This window comes from Bombus pascuorum, chromosome 13, assembly GCF_905332965.1.
Source record: "Bombus pascuorum chromosome 13, iyBomPasc1.1, whole genome shotgun sequence".
NCBI classification, from domain to species: domain Eukaryota; kingdom Metazoa; phylum Arthropoda; class Insecta; order Hymenoptera; family Apidae; genus Bombus; species Bombus pascuorum.
The window spans coordinates 142,086-160,124 of record NC_083500.1 but is presented as its reverse complement, the minus strand read 5'-3'; the positions used below and the strand labels follow the sequence as shown (position 1 = coordinate 160,124).

Here is an 18,039-nt window from a genome sequence, read left to right as displayed (position 1 = left end):
TGCAATTCTGCATATTCAGGCTTTCAAATTAATTGTTTGCGTTGAATTTCTCGTAATAAATAAATATTTCCGCAGATTGGGTGGCTGAAAGTAGATACTAAGGCGATCCAGGCGATCCACGATCACGTAATAACTCACAATAACAGGGTCTCGGTATCTCATAGCGATCATACCATGTGGAATCTCCACATAAAGAACGTGCAAAAGGAAGACGAGGGGCTCTACATGTGTCAGATTAACACAGATCCGATGAAAAGTCAGGTAAGTTTATGATACCATTTCTTCGAAATTATTCCAATAGTGAAACTGTATAATAATAATAGAAAACCCAACTAAATTACACCATAATAATTATACTAATGTATAAAGTATTCGATTAGAGGATGAACTAAAAACAGATAAAAATGAAAGATTATAAAAATAGTTAATTAAGAACTTCGAATTTCAAAGATTTTCTTTAATATTTAACCTTTCTTCAAGAGTGAAAACCAATGCAAGAAACGGAATATTTATTTAAATGCAGATGACTATTAAGTGCGTTTAGTTGGTTGCTATTTTGAGCGTTTTCAGTGATCAAACGGTGAGAGTCAGAGCTTTTTGCACACAGTTTAACCGGTAGGACGTATCGTGGCAGATCGAGAAACTTGGTGAAATAACTAATTGGAAACGGTACCACCTACACTATTTAGATCAGTAAAGTTCTAGGATGCACGTCAGTTGTGGGGCACATCAATCCCAATTAGGTGTTCGCCTCTGTATCCTTTTTCGATACGATGTTCTACACGGTTTTTTTCACGTGACAAATGGAATTTGCACATTTTAATTTGTCGATACGCGATTCATGTATGAACAACTTAAATAAATGGTCTTCGCGGAGTGGTTACTCGATCTATCGAACATAGTAAACTGTTGAAAAAAGCTTATTCATATTTATAAAAGTAACAAAGAAAAGACGCCAAATTTTGTTTTTCGGAGAGAAATCTCTTATTTCCATAAATGTATAATATATCGTACTGCTATGTTACTTATTAATTATTATTGCTCTTATTACTATTACTTTACGAAATCTTTAAATGGCAGAGATGGGATATGATCGAGTTTCTTTAACGGAATTTGTATCCGTGTAATTCTGATTACCTAGCATTACTGCATGGTAATGCAATATTAGTTCAATATTTATCTAATCATTCGTACAATAATACAAACTATCGAATTAAGAAAGCAATGTCATATTTGTGGCAGCTCCTAGTGATTTTTATGATTGGCGTCGTGATAGATACAAATAGCAGTTGCTATACACTACGTAACTGAAATATGGAAATTTAGTACGGGTAGCGGGGGGGGGCTGTATTAGTTACCTACGATGTTACAATCTCTGCAAGTATCGAAGGTATTTCTCTAGAAGCTGCAGGAGCATGGCATACCAGGAAACTTAACAAGCTGTCTCAGCTAGTTCAGGAATGTCAGCTCTCGCTTATGAACACTTTGGAAATAACACTTAGGCTTCGATCATTTTCTTCGTAACGAAGAGCAAGCTTTATTAGATACTACTTAGCGACATGTATTTCTGTTACTATTAATGAAAAATTTGCTATAAATCTCTTATCAGTATTTTTTATTTAAGAAAGTAAAACATGTCGATTGATCTTTTTTCATACTTAATGTTGATACATTCTTTTTCTAATAATTCGAACAGGGTATGGGTTATTCTACAATTCGGAAAATCGTAGAACTTATCTCGAAGTTAAATCTTATCGATGATCTGCGACACATAAGCTTGTGATCTAAATGCGCGCGTAAAATTTGTATCTTTATCTATTGCACAAATTTGATTTCTTTTAGAAGCGTGCAAGATAAATAACCTTGCATAAAATTGACGAGCAGCGGGACGACCCATTTCCTTTCTGCGCAAAAAATTTCAACGCAGCCGTGAACACAGAATTCACGGTGGAATAAAATTTTACTCCTAAAAAAAAGAGTACAATGCATTCCTGATACCAATAAAGCTGTAAAAATAATGCCTCCCATGCAATTGGCAAATGACAGTCGCATTCTATTCAAGCAGTAATGATGTTTCTCGAAAGTATAATTAAAAAAAATCTCTTCATAACTTTTAACGACCTTTCTTATATTTTCCAGATTCTATCATGCCTCAGATTAAATATTCTACAAAACTGATCAAGATTATTATTTATGATTATAATTCCAATGTAATTTGTAATTAACACTTTAAATATAATGTGTCGATATTTTATAATGGTGAAATTTCTATAAATATCAAGTCAAGTTTACTGTAAAATTAGATGTAACTTCCAATAGTTTCCTTCACTTTTAAATACGGTTGAAAAATATTTATTTCAAGGAACTCACCCTGTCTTTGTTAAGATTATAACGTATTTTTTTAACCAGCACTAGTTTCATTAATACAGTTGTTTCTGTGATAAAATTTTCTAGTTCGTTTATAAATACATACTCCAAGTTCTGAAATTCCCCCGTAACCTCTTATCGTTACTACGAAACTTTCTCTCATAAGCTATTTTTCCTGTTGAAGGAGCTTGTAAAAACAAAATCTGCTAGATTATCCTTCTTCGATAGCGATGACTATTTTCGTGTTTACTAGACTTGATAAAGCTAACTTTGCCATGAATATAATTAAATCATATATTAATCATCACTACGCATATCATTCTTTATTGTTTTGTTTCATAAACGTGTATTCATTTATTGCGTCATTTTTTTATATTTCAGTTATATTAGATTTAAAAAAAATGCAGTGTTTTTCAAACTACTGTACAAAGTACTTCCTTCCTTCCTTCTTTCCTTCCTTTCTTCCTTCCTTCCTTCTTTCCTTCCTTCCTTCCTTCCTTCCTTCTTTCCTTCCTTCCTTCCTTCCTTCCTTCCTCACTTCCTTCCTTCCTACCTTCCTTCCTTCCTTCCTTCCTTCTTTCCTTCCTTCCTTCCTTCCTTCCTCACTTCCTTCCTTACAAGAGAGAGAGAGAAAGAGAGAGAGAGAGAGAGAGAGAGAAAGAGAGAGGGAGAAAGAACAGTAATCGTCGCCAACTTAAAGATCCACTTCTTCGCTTTGAGTGTTACAGGATCTCTAAGTACTGAACGCGAGGAATACTGTCGAAAATGCCATAGTTTCAAATTCCTCTTTCTCTCTCTGTCTCTATCTCTATCTCTATCTTTTCCTCCATCCTTCCCTCCCATTCTGTACACTTTGGTCGAGTGGGAAAACTCTGTCACCTTTTCGTAGGAAATGAGGGAATTTCTATAAGCAGTTTAGTTTCGGTTAACCATATTTTCCTGCTTGTTTTCGTGCGATTTGAACAGTGGTTCCTTTCGGATATGCTTGTAGTGCCGATTGCGCAGCAAACACAATGCACCTCGGAATGAAATATGTTTATGGGAGACGCCGTGAAAGGGAATTTCATCTGGTTGCTTCGCGCTGTACATTTAATGGAGGACAGTCGCTTTAATTGTTATTATTCACGGAGTTGGCTCAAAATGAATCGTTTCAAGCAATTGACTCGGCTTTAGCTGTAGTACCATTTTTCAATAATCGTCCCTAGGTAACGAAGAAAATTTTATCGGGACCTCTCATCTTTCCTAGACCTGTCAGCACTTTAATTTTTTTTACCTGTAGTACATTAAGATTTTCTCCAGGGTTTTACCCGATACTACAATAATATCAATTCGATCGTATGTAAAAAATAATTTTTTATATGTTATCAGACCACACATGTGCGATTTTTCATGATGTTTTTTGAAATAATATTCATTACTTTTCCTCCTCGCTTCTTTCCTTTCTCCTTTGTACTGTTATCGTCGAGATGAGTTCAACAAACTGCGCAAGCTTATTGTTTCTGTGATCGACAAATAGTCGACAAATAGTCGACAGAAGTCAATGGTAGGTATTAGCCACATGTTCTAAAAGAAATTATCATATTGAGACTTGGGTAATTGCGTTATCGCATATATTGTTTCGAAACACGTAAAGATAATATAATAATAAGAAATTTCTAAATAGTCTGATGTTACATGATTACCCCTTTATTAATCATGATCGATTAACAGACGAGCGAAACCATTTTGGAAAACTGCTCTAACTAGAGCGGTGCTAACTTTTCACCGAATAAATCACACTGTGAGCAAGAGCTAGAGAGCTAAATTTACTAACTCCTCGCTTTTTATCTACTGTAGTATCGCGGAATTATATACTACTTAATTAAATAATTATATTGATGGTTTATTTAAGAATATGGATTGAGACAGATGTTGATTAGACAGGAAACGATAGTTATTTAACATGAACTAATCGCAACAACGTACTGTACTTTAGACAACTCAATAATTAATTGCAACGTTAATGCAACTCTCGTCACAACGTATCCAACGCTCACTCTCTCACACGGACCATACTCTCTCGACAACGCTAGCAACACTCTCCCGACAACGCAACTCGCACTCTCTAGCTTCTCGATTCACATTTCCCCACTTCTCCCGTAATAGGCAAAATTATAAAGAACGCTTGCTTTGGCCTGAAGGACCTTAACCATAAAAATGGTTTTATGGTGGGTCCTTTAGAATATTGAGGGTAAGCGGCAAGGATGTGTAGACATCCGGTTGTAATCTTGCTCTCGACGATGTTTATGGTTTACCCGATACTTTTTAGGCCTTGTTTTGTCGACGATACTACACTGCTATATATACACATATACAAGCTACCAAAATCTGTAAATCAGATGATTCGGAATAGTATTCTGTACGCAATCACGAGGTGCTGTTAGTTCTTTTCAGCAAAGTGGTTTCCATTAAGTGTACTTTCTTCTAATTCCCTCTGCCTTCGTGAATGTCCTGCTTCTTCGTTGCGCGTTTGTTTTTATAATTCAGCTTGTATGAATAGCAAAATATATTCAATGGTGAAATGCATGTAATTAGTGTAAAGTTATTACGCGATATTTTTCAAATATACGCTTTATACTTGCAACAGAATAAAAGGATAATTAAAACTGGAGAATATTGAACTGTGCATTGAATGCGTGGTTTAAATTTTGTCAAGAATCGTAAGAAAGTACGCGAAGAGATATTTTTATTTTATAATATAACATAATATTATAAGAAAACGTGAATCTTTTAACGCTCGGAACGGACGCCTGGACTTCGTTACCCTCGATTCTAGGAAGAGATAGCGAAGACTTGAAGGTACTGTAAATTACGTCCTTTGGCTTGCTGCGTCGTGAACTAGCGGGTCCCAATGGTTTTGCAGTTATGGTGTATATGGTCTGCCTAAGGTTAACATCTGTAGTTAACATCGCTATCGACGACTGCAGCTATTGACTGTCGACTAGTGGCACTCAATTGACAAAACTAAAAGAATATTTAAATGAATGGGAAGAGGTAACACATATCTCAGGGTATACAATCAAATTTCATGAAAAAATTAGCTAAATAGAACATCCACTCGTTTGGTTCAACTAAATAGAACAAAAAAGGAAAAAGACTACTTGTTCACATCATATATACCATCGCTTCAAAACAAGGATATAGCTGCATTATTAAGGATTGAGAAATGAGGAATTATGCAATTTAGAATTTAATAAGATTGTACAAATGTTCGGTAGACTGGAGTATGACCTATTTGCAACAATCATAAACGCAAAATGCAAGAAAATTTTCTCTTTGTTACTAAAACCAGGGGGTAGTGCAATTGATGTTTTCACAATAAAATGGACTAGGTTAAACTTCTGTGCATTTCCGTTACGCGCATTAATTCTGGAGACTCTAATAAAAATTAAGAACAACAAGGCTGAGGCTATCTGGATTAGACTGGTCAATTATGATATCCCGTATTCAAACGACTATATGCGAGCGAACGTTGCGCTCGTGCCCCAACCTTCTGCTGTCTCTATCATATATAAAGGACAAAGCAGCACCCGAGAAGGGATCACCTGCAGCTGATTGTAGGAAGAGTATCAGAGAGACATTCCTACTGAAAAGGCTACCGCAGAAAACGCTAGCTATCTTATTAGAATCGCTGACATCATCGACGATGAAAAAATATCATAAACATCTATAAGTCAATATAATATGGCGGACTCCTGCGAAAAGAATAACGTAAACACCATAAGCTCGATTCGAGAAACTGCTTAAATTTCTGATGGAACGCTTCGAAATTGACGTATCCTGTGGAACCTTAAACGTGTACAGATCGATGATACCACTTATCACTGATTCTTAAGAAGCGCCTATGGTCAATCAATTCTGAGTATGCTCTGACATGGGATGCAACTCTGGTACTAGAATATTCAAAGACGTTATATCCATTAAAAAAATCAATCAATAAAGAACTTCATGTGGAAATATGCTGCGATGTTTTTAACACTGGCTACGGAATATATAGTGCATAAACATTAATTAATATAAAAATCGAGAATATAAAGAAAACAGCGAAAGAAGTGTAAAAAAGGTCCCTGATATAATAAACTCCTCGGATCAAAATCGGCATCAATCCTTATTGATACTCTCGAGGTTCGTACAGTCCATAGAATTATGCGTGTAACATTGGCAATCCTCAAATATTTTGGAGAGAACAAGAAAAGTTAGAGGCGAAATCATAAATCTGTTTATTTCGATAAAAGAGATCTATTAAGAAAATAACAACCTTCAGTCACTATTGTGGATCAAAGGAACACTATACAGAAGCGGGATAAAAATATCAATATTTTCGAACAATTCCACAAGACACATGGTAACTTCAAAAGCGTTTGCCCAAGCTGTGTGTGTTATAGGGATAAAAAAGTATATAATTTCTGTTCGAGATGTAAGTTCCCTGTTAAACCTTTTTTAAACATATATAAATAACATTTAAAATATAAAATACAGATACTATGAAGTCAAAAACTGCCGTTTCTGAACAACTAAATGTAAAATCTCAAGAACGAAGTGCGATACATAACTAAACGATCAAACGAACTTATCCAATGTTCGATAGTAATTATATAAAAAGCCTTGTTCGAAGAGATTACATCCTATCCTAAAAAATTCTTTACTAAGAATTTTCTCTCTTACTTTCAACCCCAAAAGTAGCAATTTTAGGCTTATTCTCAAAAAAGAATGACGAATGTGAGTGGGAGACGCGCGTAGGACAGCGATTTTTTCACTCTGAACGTTGCGACACCTTGATTATAATCGGCAAGAAGAAGATTACATATGTAATCTCTTCAAACGAAACTTCGACCGAACTTTACTTCAGATAACTTTGGTTGATCATTTAATTACAGTCTCTTCCAGTTCGTTTATAATATTTAAGACGAATCCATAACACAAATTACCTAGTACCTACTTCTCGATACCATTCGAGAATAATGATTTATCAACGAATTAGCTTATTTAACTCTGTGTCATAAATATCAACTGCTATCAATAAGCTATATCGTATTATGCAAAAGAAAGATTGATAATTAGAACCTGAAAGGAAAACAAGTTGAGTCGAATTGAACGAATAGTGAACTGAATCTGAATTTACATAAAATTATAACATCGGAAATAATTTTAATAGAAGGGATGAGTTGCACAAATGTATTTGAATAATTGAAATACAAATTGAACTTTGAATTCTCCAAATGGCTCAATTCTAAATTACACTTGTCAAACTTAATTACTCTGATTATATTTGCATATACTTGATGGGATTGAATTCTTAATTAATTGAATTCTTTAATGCGCACTTGGTAAAACCAATCTTATTGTTGAGATATAATCTCTGAGGTATTTGATCGATATTCACAAGAGAAAGACACAAAATAACAGCAGCGAAGCACTTTGCAAGGGAATCGGCAATTCCTGATAGGAATTAATAGCCTCGTTGAACTGCAGATTATCATAAAGATGAACGATCCTTTAAAGCCGATTATAAGGCTGGCTCGGATTTGAAGTCGCTAAACGAATTGATCGATCAGGCGTTATTTCGATTAACACGTATATTTATCAACATCCTTGATAGAGTCCTACCCGACTAGACGATAATTAATTCGTAGAATGAAGCCAAGTTTCATAATTCACTCGTGACACCGGCAAGTTTACGCGCTTGGGCACGTGTCTGCCTGTCACTGAACTGTCACGTGGCAGGGATAAAGGATAAGGGTACCACGGAGAAACAGAGAGGACGAGAAGGGCACACACCTCTGCCCGCCTGTCTCTCCTTAATGACGTATTCGTTGAGACTGTTTTAAGCAGTTCAGTGACTTGCGAGACAACTCGGTTATAACGATTGAAGTTTCGTCGTAACGTAGATTACATCCTCGTAATTATGCGCACACCTCGCGGTAGGACGTAAGAGCAGGTGCCTCCATCTTCTGTCGACTGTTGGATAGCTTCCTTAAATCATGAGTGGAGTAGAAAGATATTAGAGTGAAACCAAGTCCTTCGACTATACCGACGACGGGACGCGATACGACGCGACGCGATGACCTGTCGTTTGATGCACCATCATTTCATAAAATCCAGACGCAGATTGAACTTGCACGTTCTATGTCCCTTTCTCCAGGAATCTCTGAAAGGAATTATAACAGTACGCTAAATAATGTAGTAGCTTGCTCGTTGATAGATACTCGGCTAGTAAGACTTCGCGCTTACCGCGATTTTCTGTGTATGATGCTACTTCAATAATGTCGATTATTTGAGACAAAGACTTGTATCAATAACCAGCATCGTTTCGGACTAGAACCTGCACTACTTGTATAGGTACTTATATAGGTACTTACATGGGACATTGTCCTACTTACCGAATGTCGTCAATTCTTATATAGGATAGAAGAGAGTTTACCTTTAATTAAATAGTGTTGAAGGTTTTTAAATACTGGAGATTTCAAGAAAATGAGCATTCCAAAATCTATTTCAATAATCGGCATCTATCATGAAGAAGCGCAGAGAGCTTACCTCCTTCCCACTGACCAGCTTAAGAATCATTCGCAAAGGGAAAATATTTTAGTAAAACATTCTCGAACGAATCTTTCCGCAATCAATCAGCGAGCGTCAGGTGTAATAAATCTTCTAATGCAAGAAAGCGACGAATACATAGTTGGAAGAAACCACTAAAAAACGCTCGTCCCACAAAAACACCTGCGAGAGAGAGCGGACAAATAAAAGTTGCTGAGTTTTCGAACCTGGCGTAGTCAGAAGCGAAATCATGCAGAAAATGAGTAACGAACGAGCGGTAGTTTCGCTGTGCAAATAGAAAAACTAGGTGAATCTATCCGAAACTTTGTATTCTCTTTTCGTCGCCATCTCTTTGTCACATCCATTTGCGTACGTGCAGTTTACGTTTAACCAGCGCTCCAGCGGTGCGAGACATGTGAAAATTCAAGATTGTTAACCAGCGCAACAATGTTGGGTAGCATGCGCGTCGACTTTCGTATTACATCGGCCGGAGGTGTATCGTTAATTAACGAAAAGCCACGGCACTCATTGACAACGTTGTCGTCGGCATCGGTGAGGTACGTACGCCCCCTTCTAGCTCCGCTTTACAACTCCATGATATGTTGCTCAAGCTTCTACTACAGCAGAGGTTAAGAGAAGCGAAATACAGCCAGGATTTAGGAGCTCTTACGTTATTCAGTTCCGCTCGCGAATACAGTAATGCCTACGGATATAATTTAGAGATTCAGTAAGAAAGGACTTGATGCATCGTGCAGCTGTTAAGCGTATCATTAACATTAAATTTCGGCTGGTTCCGGTGCGTGTCGGAAAATATATGTAGCGCGGAGCAAGTTTTGGCATGCTCGTTGAAATACCGTTACTCAGAGGAGTCAGAGGTAAGGCGCAGCAGCCCCCCGATAAAATTGTACGCTCGGTTTTCACCCCTAATTTTATGTACTCACATCAGAAAATTTATCTGAGTGCGTTCACATTCTTTTCTTTTAGAAGTTTACTACCTTGGGAGTTTGATCGGGATAACAGAGAAATTGCCAATTTCCTATAATTCCAACGAAAATCCTGTTCTAAATGAAGAATGTTTCGTTAGGAAGAAATTTCCGTTTGCGATTTTTCACTTTTTTCAACGTGCATAAAATTTTTCTCTATCCACTCGTGGATTAATTAATCGACATATAAAATATGCGGCAATTATATCGACTAGATACGGTATTTATAACGAAAATTCATCGTTATATTTTCAGCTTTACTCCGCTTTTACTCCGAAATAGTAGCATATTATTATCACTGAAACGTGTTTTCATTAGTTATAACACGATGCTTGTTCATGGATTACTAACGCGGCCGTTATAGAATGAAATGAAATATTTCCGATGAAATTTTCACAATAGGTCAAAATTAATAATCGTTGTCTTTTTTTAGAGAGAACGTTTCTTCAGGCTATTAATCCCCCTATTAGTAAAATAAATAAACGAATAAAATTAACTGATAAAAAATAATGTTATATTTTTTCAGACAGGCATGTTGTCAGTCGTCGTGCCACCGGACTTTATTCCGGAAGAGACATCGAGCGATGTCATGATACGCGAAGGAGGACAGGTAAATTGACACTTAATCAATCCCATCATACTATTTATTGTTAGTCAAGAAATACGATGTACCTACGTTTAACTCGCACTTTATCGTAACAGTTCGTAAAGATACCAATCTATTATAATTGGAGGGTATATGTATTCGGTTTAAAATTCCGTTAAGGTTAAGTTTCATCGACTTTTCATCATGGAAGTTACTTCTCAGTTACACCGTAGTATATTTGGATATTATCGTTTCTATAGATTAAGAAAAATTCACAATGATTTATTGCATTATGAAAGAAGGAAAGAGGAATTCTATTACTAAGAGATCTTATTAACCTGTTGCGTGTTTACGTATCATAGGAGTGCGTATTCTCGAATCATACATTTAGTATACGTAACGTGTACGGATTTCCCTTTTTCCAGTTTTCTTACCAAAACTGATGCTGTGATGCAGGAAATATGTATTACTTTTCTCTGAATATCATTGATAAAGTGCCTTCCAAAAGTTCCGCTCATTGTATTTCTTATATCGGTACATACATAGTGTTTCAGCGTATACGAAGCGTAAATTACAAAGTTAAAATTCTGTACGCATAGTCATAACGTATCATGTGTATATCGCGTTAGTATCCAATCTCTATGAAATTCGTCACTTAAAGCTAGTTCTCGCCTACTACATTTTACGAGAGCACAATTAAAAAATCACGATGAAATGACGTAATATATATTCTCTTTTACGAGAATTTATGTAACGAGAACAAAGAAGAATTTGTATTTAGCTCTTGCCTGTTTTGCGATAAAATCACTCGCCTAATTAGCGCAGAACGGATCGCTAAGATTTATCAAACTTTCCATATATTATAACTTGTAACTTTGATAACCATCGTATACGCTATACATGTATAGTGCATGAAATAGTTGAATTGAGATAACTGCTTTTTCCTTGTGGAAACGATGTTTATTATTGGCGGATATTCATGCAAACATCTTGTCTTTACAAATATGCCTAATCAAAGAAATGAAATCTGCATAAATTTTGGAATAATCATTGTTTAATATTTTACGAATAAGTTTCAGTGTTCGTTTAAAAAATAAATTAAAATTTACAAACCAAAGTCCATAAAGAAAATCACAACTTGGGAAAATAACTTTGAATCTCGGAATAGAAATCGTGGTAAGAAAAAACGATAAGTGCATGAAAATAGACATCGACCTCGTATTTTGCTATCATAGCAAATATGTACATAGTTCCACGATGAATTTAGGATCAAGCTTATACAAAATGAAAACTCCAATTGGAATCCGTGGCAATATTTGTCATTGAGAATATGGGATCGAACACTGAATCGAATAGAAGATACTTTTTCATCCAAATGATAAGTATTGTTATTAATGACACGTAGCTAGCGCGGTTTCCACGGTTGTGATGGTTCTCGTGTTTATAAAATTCTCGTTGCGTGTCGAGATTCTCTGTTCCGCGACACGATACGTTTCCTACTTTATCTGAATTTCAATGCGACCTGGAGCTAAAACTTTGAAACTGCCTGCCTGTATCATCCCACATTTAGCATATCGCAAGCTACCTGTGTCCTTAATTTAAAACTGATAAAGACATTTGCGAAGACGATCCTACAAACACGAGATGAGATCGAGAAAACGATCCGAGTCTGTTCTCAATACTTTCTCTACTGAAAAGGAAAAATTCCTCCCTAGCCCCGAACAATTCCAAATAACTATCGAAGCGAGTTGTCGAACGAATGTATTTTAACGTTAACAGGGCAAGCTCATCCCGGAAATGAACAAAATACTAAGTTGATTCCATTTTCAGATACGCAACGTTCTTCAGATCGATCGAATTTCATTGATTTTCCAACCGTGCACATGTTACATGATTTCGCTTTTGTTTTTCACTTTGAAAACTTGACTAAACCGAACGTTTGCTATTATTTAATGCTAAATTGATTAAAATTTGATCAGCGGGACTCGATATTCTTTAAATCAATAGAGGAAACTTTACCTCGTTCCATTCGACGACAAAATTCTATTCGAAGAGAATCTCGATTATTCCAGCTGTACCTCGCTTATTCGTTCGCCGTAAAATCTCTTTTATCCTTGTTATTCCTCTGTTTTTTCATTTAATAATAAAAATAAATTAAGGCTATTACATAATATCGATCTTATCTAATTAATTCAACTTCTCATCAAATAAATTCCTAAATGTTTATGCGTGTCACACGTTGAAATAACATGAAATATCATTTTTCACAATGCATAACCATTTATGAGAAATGTTAATGAAAGATTGAGAAGAGACAATTTTTAACGTCGAATTAAGCATCAGTTAAATTCTAATACTAAAGAAGAAATCTGATAAATTAAATCACTCAATCATATAAATACCTCGATACTAACAATTTGATTTATTCATGTTCTCCAACAATTGGCGTCCTGCTGTATTTTCAAGTGTCTTCCATCGCCTTACACGATTTGAAAACACGTGCAGGACGAATATATTCATACATAGAGCGTAAAATAGTACATTTGTCACTCTTCATACACTAAAGGGGACAGTCCGAGTGCTCAGGTGGCATGTTCGCGCGTTTCTCGAGTCCTTTCTTCAGCTGTGTTTTCTCACTGCATAACATACACACGTAAGCACATACGCGCGCGGTTCAATGCTACGAATTTGCTTCATCCAAGCACCGAGCGCTACCGATTGTCTTCAACTCCACACATTCTTTAGCATAGATTTTTGCTATGGCCCTTAAACATATAATAATATAAACTAACTCTTTGAATTCGAAAGCAATATTCGCAAATATGAAACAACGGTCGTCAATTTGGTGCAAAAAGTTGAGAGTAGCGCGTGGATATCGATCAATTTTCATCGAATAAATGTTCATCGAGTAAATGTATATCAAATTAAATTCCGATACTTATGTTACGAATGTAATATTTCAATTTAATATATCGAAGCTCAAAACTTTGCCGACATTTCATTGGTAATTATTGATAACAACACGTAATATAATTTATGTTATGTGATTTAAGTATGAGACAATTTTAAGATTGAGAAAATTACACAACTTTAAAAGTTGGAGCACTTTTTTATGTCTGACAATTTTTAATTCATGTATAATATCATAAATGAAATTTCTGTAACGATCTTACGTAATGGTTTTATATTTATTTTCAGCCATATAGATAATATATATGTATTTCCTCATTTGTGTTATATGTTTCACCGTTCAAATATTTATTGACTTAGTGATTATTGAAAATGATAGATTGCGAGAAGTGGTATGTGTATTCTTGTTAGTATTGTTCGCTACGTACAATAGAAAATATTTTCCTAAGAGGGTTGAACAATTTAATTTGCCCGCATAACATATTTTCACTACAAAATCTCATGATAGCGAACTGGCGAAACAATGTATATTGTTAATTCAAGTCACTTATGGTTTTCTTTAACACGGCTTATTTTAAACAATTTAAAAACCTTTACGTCTATCCAATTGAATAAACAATCATTAAATTGTGAAATGTAGCGATAAAATTTATCATTCGATAATGAACAATATTCGAGAATAAAGTATAAATTTCTATTAACTGTTGTCTCGAACTTAAAATGAATTTGTAAAGAAGCGAGAAGAAAGCTCTTCGGTCATTAACATTTATATCATACAGTTTCACATAAAAGTTTTGTAAAATTTCATTTCATAGTATAGTGTCATAGTAAAATAATGAAAATTTAATCATGAAAATTTTGAAGTTAACGGCCTCCGTTGTCATTGAAAATTTATCTTTTACAACTAGATTACCACCTTCCATTTATTATAAATTTTAGAATTTTCGCTTTACAAATTGTAAGGTACGTTATGCATTTATCTGTCCGAATTTTTGTAGAGTAAAATTTTGAATGACAATGACAATCGAAGGAACCCGCGCAGGAAAAGAACTAATCTTCCGTGAATTTTATGAGAATAGTGATTGTAAAGCATATTACAATTTTAACCATTTCTGTTCATTGGATTCTTAGCTAATTTATCGAATGATTGATTTACTTTGAGTGAGCAATTTTTCGACAAGTGGTATAATTTCAAGCAAATAAAATGGTTCTTGCTCAGATAGCTAATTTTTCCAAACATATTTATACGTGACTCGGCCCTACTCCGCGGCCGGCAATAACGAACTCGATTCTCTTTATAATTTTGGTTTCATAACACGTACAGGTGAAGTTAACGTGCCGTGCAAGAGGCGTGCCTACACCCAGCATATCGTGGCGTAGAGAAGACGGGAAGAACATTATAATTCGGCAGCCATTTGCAGGAAGCGCCTTGAACCAAAAGCCTCATGGTAAGATTTAATGTAGATGACGCTCCAACCATTTTGCCGATATAACGCGGAATATACAATTATGTTTTCCTCGAACCCAGTCGCTGGATTCACTTGGTATTTTAATTTCCTTATTTCACCGCGAACCGTTACGCCACGACGGATTCGCCCCAAACTGCCTGCAGGAGACGTAACTTTCTAGAAATTGTTAAGTAACAGTTTGTGCAACACCCTAAGGAATCAATAGAAGCCTTGGTTTTAACGGGTCACGTTAACGGTTCACCCGCGGAATTGATTTATCTTAAAACATAAACACGTTCGCGGATAATTTCGAGATATGCGTATCGTCCATTTACTACAAGCGTGATACTAATAGAATAAGTTAATTTTTTAGAAAATCATAACACTCTCATGATAATGTCAAGGTATAGATTGAAACACATTGATTAACAACTAAATATCTATTTTTCTGAAATATTCTTGGCTTTGTTTCTTTTTTTCTACTTTATATTCCTATACATAATCCATGCTCTGACGAATTCAACTGCCGTAGTTGCTCATTGTAAGGGCAATCAAGATCATGACTCACATTAATATTGGGATACCATGGTATTTCGGATATTATTGTTGTGTATATAATTATGAAACATCTGCGTCAAAACTAAACATCAAATAAGGAAGAAGGAAAAATGATTTCTTTCCAATACTTAGTCCGTTTTTTAACAATATCATCGGCTATTCGTACAACTGTATTACGCTCTTGATATGTTGCGTAATGATACGGTTGGATTGTCGTGGCGATCGATAAAACGAAACCGTTAGACACCCCATAGCGTTACTTCACGTCGCGTCACGTCGGCGAAAACGATCGGCCGATAGCGTTCATAAAATCGCGGGACACTTGATGGTGTACAGAGATGTCGCATCGCATTGCATCGCATTGCGTCGCATCGGTCGGAGTTACTCCTCCTCGTCTCTCTACGCTCTGCGTTGATGCTTCGACCTAAACGACGTATTTAGTATTCACTTCAGCATGGTGTTACTAATAGCAGGCGAATTACAGCGCCCTGTCGAGGATGCCGCGGCAATGTATGCGAATGAAACCCTTGCGACGCGACATGTGCTAAGTGCAGTAGCTCTAGCTGCGCGCAAACGGGAAAGCTTATTGTTGGCCTACAATGCCGATAATTATTGGATATCGTGGGGGAAACGTTGTCAACCTAACTACGAGGTCTGTAACTCCATCCATTGTAAGACGTTACTTACAATGGATTTCAGTACATGTCTATCAATAAACAGCAAAATAACGAGATATGATTCCAATTGATTACTAAACTGTGGATGTTAATACATTTATAGGATATTTAAACGTTCAAAAATCAACGGTTTGGATATAATATGAAAACATTATTTGAAACTTTTGTTTCTTGATCTTAATTTCAATATGGAATTTCATTTTATCGTGACTGTGGGATATGCGCTTTTTATAAAGATGAACTTTAACTTTTTAGCAATCTTTCACGATCTATCACACATTTCATAACTTTCGCCATATTGTAGGTATAATTCTGTACTAGAAGTTGGCAGCTATTTCCATATCAAGTCTTCATCTCTGATGACGATAAATGTACAACGATTCTGAGAAACGTAAAATCTCGGTGATTTGAACATTGAAATGTGATATATGCTATGAAATCTTAATTATAAAACATTGTGCAACATTTATACATAAATGTTACACGCGCTAGATTTATAAAAATATCTAATATTGTCGTCTTTAAAGTTACAGTAATAGCAATATCTTTTAGTATATCCTTTTTACCTTATTATCTGAAAGAATTAATTATTTGTTATGACGACCCTCCTTGCATTTCTGATTTTTGGGTTATAATATATATTAAAGGTTCTCTATATTTTCTATGACAGTAATTATTATTAAAAGCTCCAAGTTTCTTCAGTTGTCTACTTTGTATTTCCATCTTTAACTAATCATTCAATTTTAATTTTTAATTTGTTCAAGAAACGGTGTTTTTCTGATAAATCGCGAATCTTATATTTTTGTAATTACCGATGTTATACCACGTAACATAACCTCGTCGGGAGTTTAAGCGAAACTCGATGATTTATGATTTACTAACTCATTAATTAGCGATTTCCGTTGGGACGGCTAGCAAGCAGTTCGACGGTTTTACGGAAGTTACCTTTTCTGTTACAATTTCCTCTATGAGAATTATACGTAACTTATTTAGCGAGTTGCTCACCCACATTTTTGTTGAAGAAGATAAAAAGATAGTATTTAGTTTGAATGTAAATTTGGATGTGAAATATGTATGTATTAATCATCCTAATGTAACCATAGAAACATAATTATGTGATGTTATTTAGGATTTGTAGAGAAATTTTCTAATTGTTATGAGTTATAAAAGAACATGTAAAATGGTGAATTCGAATTCTCACTACAAAAAACACTTGTAGCGAAGAAATTTAACTGTCATGGCTAAATAGGGCCACCCTCTTAAACGATAAGGTGTAACATCGTTTGGACAACAACTTAAACAAAGAACAAAAAAAATTTCTGTTTGACGACTGTAGATCTTAATAACATTGTTGACAGAGATTTCTATCCATCTCTAGATAGAATCTTATTATCATTATTGAAACTATAGGAACGCACGATGTATGTTTGCTCGCAGCAAACGACTCTATTATTTTCTGCTCCTATACATTATAGTTAAATGAGAAATTATGATTTTTGTAAAGTAACACTCTTACATCTTAAAATTATAAGAAAGTCGATATTTCCACGTGTTTAAGACATAGCAATACACATTAAGAATAGCATATAGGGATAGTGCGTTTCAGTACAATATTCTCACAGAAAAAGAACAGGTGTAACCTATTTATTATTCATTTAGGAATTATTTTACTTATAATAATATCAAAATACTTATTTTAGGTATTTTACTGAGTTTTTCTTATCATTTTAAATATACTTTAAAAATAATTGAACGTGATGTTTATTTTATAATAATATAAAATTATGATATTATTTCAACTATCGTATATTTAATCCTATTTCAAATTGGAGAGCAAGTTTTAATTTTCAATGTCAAGATTTTTTCATTACCATAACAATTTATTTTAAATTTATTTTAAAACTAAAAATAACCTTGCTCGAAACAATTTGATGAAC

General features: G+C 35.0%; 1 protein-coding gene across 2 annotated transcripts in view; it reads left to right on the top strand.

Annotated features, from left to right (window-relative positions):
- Positions 1-18,039, top strand: part of LOC132913102 (lachesin-like) — a 98,695-nt gene that overhangs the window by 67,185 nt on the left and 13,471 nt on the right. For both annotated transcript variants that reach the window (XM_060971076.1, XM_060971075.1), the window contains 3 exons: positions 76-261; positions 10,450-10,533; positions 14,744-14,867. In XM_060971076.1, coding sequence (XP_060827059.1) covers positions 76-261; positions 10,450-10,533; positions 14,744-14,867 — 394 coding nt within the window. The remainder of the gene's footprint in view (positions 1-75; positions 262-10,449; positions 10,534-14,743; positions 14,868-18,039) is intronic.